This window comes from Triticum dicoccoides, chromosome 4A, assembly GCF_002162155.2.
Source record: "Triticum dicoccoides isolate Atlit2015 ecotype Zavitan chromosome 4A, WEW_v2.0, whole genome shotgun sequence".
Taxonomy (NCBI): Eukaryota; Viridiplantae; Streptophyta; class Magnoliopsida; order Poales; family Poaceae; genus Triticum; species Triticum dicoccoides.
Window position 1 is genome coordinate 154,707,106 of NC_041386.1, and position 5,893 is coordinate 154,712,998.

General features: G+C 37.8%; 1 protein-coding gene across 1 annotated transcript in view; it reads right to left on the minus strand.

Annotated features, from left to right (window-relative positions):
- LOC119285497 overlaps positions 1-5,893 on the minus strand; it is a 12,379-nt gene that overhangs the window by 5,589 nt on the left and 897 nt on the right. The window contains exons 2-6 of the mRNA XM_037564786.1: positions 5,186-5,380; positions 5,014-5,088; positions 4,754-4,918; positions 3,399-3,562; positions 1,662-1,880 (exon numbers count right to left, since the gene is read on the minus strand). Of these exons, the coding sequence (XP_037420683.1) occupies positions 1,662-1,880; positions 3,399-3,562; positions 4,754-4,918; positions 5,014-5,088; positions 5,186-5,380 (818 nt within the window). The remainder of the gene's footprint in view (positions 1-1,661; positions 1,881-3,398; positions 3,563-4,753; positions 4,919-5,013; positions 5,089-5,185; positions 5,381-5,893) is intronic.

Here is a 5,893-nt window from a genome sequence, read left to right on the forward strand (position 1 = left end):
AAAAAATGAAATCCTAAGCTAAGTATACGAATCAGAAGAACGGATTAACCAGCTGTACATGAACTATGGAGTACAGCTGGTGTCAATTGATTGTGTGCCATAGTTTTGCCGTTTCAACTATAAACAGTTTAGTTTTGAATGATTTTCGAATCTCCAATACTCCATACAAACTTAGCTCGTATTGGAATAAGGTTCCATTTGGCATTGGGTGGATTATGATTTCATTTGATTGAGCCGCTTTATCATATGTTCAAAGAATCTATGAGATCAAATTTAAGAAGGCCGCCATTGGATCACATGCTTTTATCTAATTTTAATGTGATTTACCAATCAAAGTAGTAGCCTACCTTTGACAGATTCTTACTTCACAGCACCACTACAAATATGCAAAGCACAGCACAACAATAGCAAACTGAGTTTGTGAAACTGGGCTTTCACGCCTAGAGATGACAAAACAAACCAAATGAACATCTCTTTTGCAAGGATGCGTGATAAAATGCAGAAATGAAAACAAGGTAACCTAGTTTATGCTACAGGCTCCAAGTGGGCAAGATGTGCGCAAGGAACTGAAGACACAGAAGACCGTACTCAGGTACTGACGTGATTTAACTTGTTCCCGATTCCTGAATGTAACTTCTGCTTTACTAAATACTCCCTCTATAAACAATTATAAGACGTTTACTTCTCTGTGAATATGCTGAGAAGTGAAGTTATTTGAGAGAGAACTTTTTTTGAGATCTAGAGAGACAACTGAATTATTTTTTTGGAGAGAACGTGAAATACTTCAGACAAAAAAATAGTTATTGTGATCGAATATCCATTTCTGAGCCCAGGCTCATCTGCACCCGGTGAAGAGAAAATTCACAAAAAATACAAAAAGTCAAAAAATCAGGTTTTTTTTGCATGGTAGATAATTTGGTGCGTGAGGTGCACTCCAAAATTTCAGATCATTTGGACATATGAGTAGCTCTCAGCAAAGAAGACAAATTGGCAAATTGGGTCAGAACAATACATGAACAGTAAACTTTTTCACAGACCCCAAAATTGTTTTTTTTTTGCCAAGAGCTACTCAGTTGTCCAAATGATCTGAAATTTGGAGCGCACCTCACACACCAAATTATCTTCCATGAAAAAAAATCAGAATGTTTTGAATTTTTCTAGTAACTTTTTTTTGTATTTTCTGTTCATCACGGGTGCAGCTGAGCCTGGGCATCGAATCGCCTCGTCCGTATTATGATTGTCTATTAACTTTGTCAATCTCTCCTACTTAAAAAATACGTAAGGTTCTGTCTTACGGTATTTTCCTTCGTCCTCCCTCCTCACCCCACCTCCGCTTCCGGTTTTGCCTTTTTCCCACCGTTTTTTTTAAACCACCTCAGCTGTCCGCATATCCCACATCTTACTGGTTTACCAAATAAAATCATTTCTTTTGCTAAGTCAATAAGTACTGATTCAATTGGTAGCTAAACTCTATTTTTAGCACTTAATCACCCTAATGCCCCTGTTGCAACGCACGGGCAATTATCTAGCCTACATAAAATATATGATATTTCAGTTATTCATCACTAATTTTTTTTCTATAACTAACATGAGCTATTACTGGGAGCAGAAGTTCGATTCATATATAATGTTTTATGAATAACAGAAATTTTCAGTAATACCTGATATCAGGAGCTATTACGTGCTCAATGGTGGTTGAAATTAAACCTGCAAGCTGCCCAACAAAAATATCTTGTGTTGAACTGGCACTTGGAGCAGCAAGTCCTCTTGGGAAGATTATATTTGACAGCCGCGGCATTGACCTATAACTAACACTGCCTTCTTCACTTTCTATTTTCCCATATGTACAAGGGCCTGCTGACAGATCTATTACAACAAATCTGCAAGGAGTAGCAAGTCGTCATTTAGAGGATTCATTACTTAGCTGCAATCTGATAAACTATTCTAGGGCATGATATAAGACAATAGCTCTAACATGTACTCCCTCTGTCCCAAAGTGTCGCTGATTTAGTAAAGCTGTACTAAATCAGCGACACATATTCTGGGACGGAGGGAGTAACAGTTAATAGTACAGCATGACACTCTTTCTATTAAACGATTTTAGGGCATGATAAAAGAAAATAGCTCTACCATGTAACAGTTAATACTACAGCATGAAACTCTCAAGTCTTGGTGGAAAAAAACTATGCACATAAAATAATCTATGATATGTAATTCAACGAGTCATGGCAACCAGGGTACAAACTTCTGTTTTTGTTTAACCCTTGACCCTGCTAGTACATCAGAGACCAATTATTTCCTGGCCTAGTCATTATATCAGTTTTTTTCTCTTTGTATATATTCCGTAAGTGGTGTTCCTTCATATCCAATAATCACTCCTGTATGCTTACCTCCAAAGTAGCATATAGTTAATCCAAATTTCAGTTAGTTTACAAATACCAGGTCAAGTTGGGGTCACCTAAAATGATGGGAAATGGCCGATTCCTGCCAGGATTTGCAGCCCTGATAGCTAGCTTACTAACAACCAAGCAACAAGAAAAAAGTGAATATGCTTTATCTTTTTAAGTGAAGCTGAGTAAATGTCAGGGCCTCCCTTACAGGTTCCATTAAAAAAAAGTGATGCTGAGTAAAGATGGTCTGGCATTATTTCCACTACAAAGCACATCCTTCGCCCTTTGGGCAAACTACCCCCTTTGGAAAACGGATGTCAGGTTCAGTAGGATGTTATTTTTTGACTGAAAGATCCAATAGGGCCTTTTACAGCTTAGTTGTTTTCAAAAACAGAAAACAAGGGGATAAAACTTTTTGCAATCCCCACTGCTGGGGCAGAAAGATCATTGCCATTAAAAACTAACGTACTACTACTACCTTCATTTCAAAATATAGGGTGCACTTTAATCCGTCAAGACAAGCCTTTGACAGTGATTAGTAAGTTAATATGTAGTTTATGTGATGCAGAATGAAAGTTATAAATAAATATATATTGTTGAAAATAAATCTGGTCACAATAATCTCATGTCACATAAACCACATACTAACGAAGCAATTGTTGGTCAAAACGTTGTCTTAAAGAGACAAAATATGCCTTATATCTTGGAGGAAGGTGTACACATTAAGGAAGAAAGTGACAGCACATGAATCTAATGGTATAAATAACGAAACAGAAAGGATCGTGAAAACAAAAAAGGAATCATCTGGCAGGACAAGTGCAATGCAATGAAGCAGCAAGTAGAATAGGAATATTGGTATGGTTTTTCTCTCCAGATTACGCTTCATATCGCTCTTGCAATCATGTACTGGGCTGAAGGGTTGTCACATTTAGTGAGTTAAAAATGTAAATTCTTGACCGTCAAGGTTTCTTGCAAGTCGTAAAGAAAAAATAGTATAATAACTATTACCTTCCAGAACTCAGCCAAACTTGAGTTGCTCCACCTCCATTGTACCGGTAACGGTAGATGTAATCCGCTTCTTGCTTTTTTAGCTCTTGTTCTGTCAGTCCATTAATTTTACTATACATTAAACTGTCAAGATCAACTCCTTTGTTCCGAGGATCCATTCTGACCTGCCAAGGAAGAGCTTTGTCAATGTTGATTACTATTCTCTAAGTATAATTGTATAAGATACAAGGATGGACATTGAATCCCATGTTTTCTTTCTGGACAGTTCACTAATGATTGCTGGGCTCTTATCAATGTCTTTTGGGAGTCCTTTTGCATAGTTTCCTATTGTTACAGAAGGCTAAGGATGCTGCCTGAGCATGACTATCTTTATTTTAAATGTTGTTCGAGGTGTTGATAACCATTGGCTGCTGGCATATATAATTACAAATAAACGATATATTTTATAATATCCATCAAACAAATTGAGATGGATAAATCGTTCGACCTGAATCTGTTAGAACTTATGAAAATGTGAGGGTACTGTTCTTCTAAGCAAAGTGAATATAGTTCAGGATGAAAGTCATGAAACTCCCACTTGTTGAATCAACTTATTTTCCTTTGTAATACCTTCTGTGCAGTTTCTTTCGTATTTCAGCAGGGTCCCCTACATTCTAAAAGAATAATTGTATGCATATTTTGTCTCTGGCCAGTTTACTAAGGATTGTTGGGCTCTTATCAATGTCTTTTGGGCTCATCTATGCATATGCTCCAATTTTTAGAGAAGGCTAAGGATGTTGCATGAGCATGACTATCTCTATCTAAAATACTGTTCAAAGTTTTGATAACCGCAGATTACCAGCATATGTAGTTACAAAGAAACACATTAATTATTTAATTATACCATCAAACAAATTTAGATGGAGGAAATTGTTTGGCTTGGATCTGTTAAAAGTGAGAGTGTTTTTTAAGGATAGTGAGTATAATTCACATTCAGAATGCAACTCCCACTGGTTACCTTCTTTTCCTTTCTCTTCTTATGTACTCCCTCCGTCCGGAAATACTTGTCGCAGAAATGGATGAAAATGGATGTATTTAGAACTAAAATACGTCTAGATACATCCATTTCTCCGACAAGTATTTCCGGACGGAGGGAGTATTATCTTTTGTATAATAACTTTAAAATAATTTCAGTAGGGTTCTTCTCTTCTGTTTCCCTCAAATAGTAATAGGAAAATAAACAACCAGAAGAATTAGTCTGTTTACTCAATATTTCCAAAAGACTACAAGTCTACACACGAATAATATAATTTGCATGCAGGTGTGAAATGAATTAGAAAAGTATTTTATATAGAACAATATACAAGTGTACGTACCTTATCAAAATTAACAACAAATATTGCAACAGGTACAGGCCTATCCATCTCAGTTGCAGAGCGACCAGGCTCCATATCAAAAATAAATGAGTATAGCCTCTCGAATATAGGTTCCACTACAGTTGCTTCTACCTCAAAGAGAGGGAATTCCCTACCATATTCACTCTGTGGGGGACAAAATAGTTAGTGTCATGTCTTGTGTCAATCAAGATCTGAACAGCGTTTAAAGATACTTTTGTAGGGAAATAGCATATTTCTACCTCTCTCGCAGTTCCTGCAGAAACCATAGCCTCCTTCAATGACTTCTCAAGCGAAATAAGCTCTGGTTGTCCAGCCTAACGAAGCAATAATTTCAGTAATATCACTGGATGAAAACAAGACCTACATGGTGGCGAAAAATAATCTACATGACCATCGTAAATGAAGCCTTACCGCTATGACATTATACATGATATGGTGCTCAATATCAATTGGCTCCCCTGTCTCGAAACAAGAGGGTCTATGGAGTGGAAAGCTCATCTTTAGGAATTGCTCAAGCTTGTGCCCATCCAAAGGGTATCTATACCCTCCATCACCGTTGAAACCAATCAGAACAACGTTAACCTCGAGGGGCACTTGAAATGGAACCTGCAAAATTCCCCAAATGTGTTTATAGAAGTTCAATCTTTAATAAAGTAACACCACACATGTTTTGGAACACACAGGGATTTGAGCAGAGAAATAGGGAATTATTACAGATACATCACTACTGTTTGCTCAGTTTTCCTGGTTATACGAGCACTAGTATGACCATGGCAACCGATTAACTAATGTCAGGCTCGATTTAATCTACGGTGCCCCAAGTCCCAGGCATAATCCATAACGCAAACCCATGTGAACAATCTCACACATCTTCGCAGCCAGAGTCTACATGTATATATTAAAAGTTCAAAATTGGGAAATTTTGACACGTCCCACAATAAAAAAATTGCTCTCGATATCACTGACGGAGAGAACCGAAATCCGGTGGCAGGTGCGGATCCCATACACGCGGGAGTGGTATTCACCGCACCGCCGACCGAGATCGGATCCATTCGAGCTCAATTACTCTGCGCAGATCGCGTCTGCAGAGGCCACGCGCGAGGGGGATCGGAGAGGTGT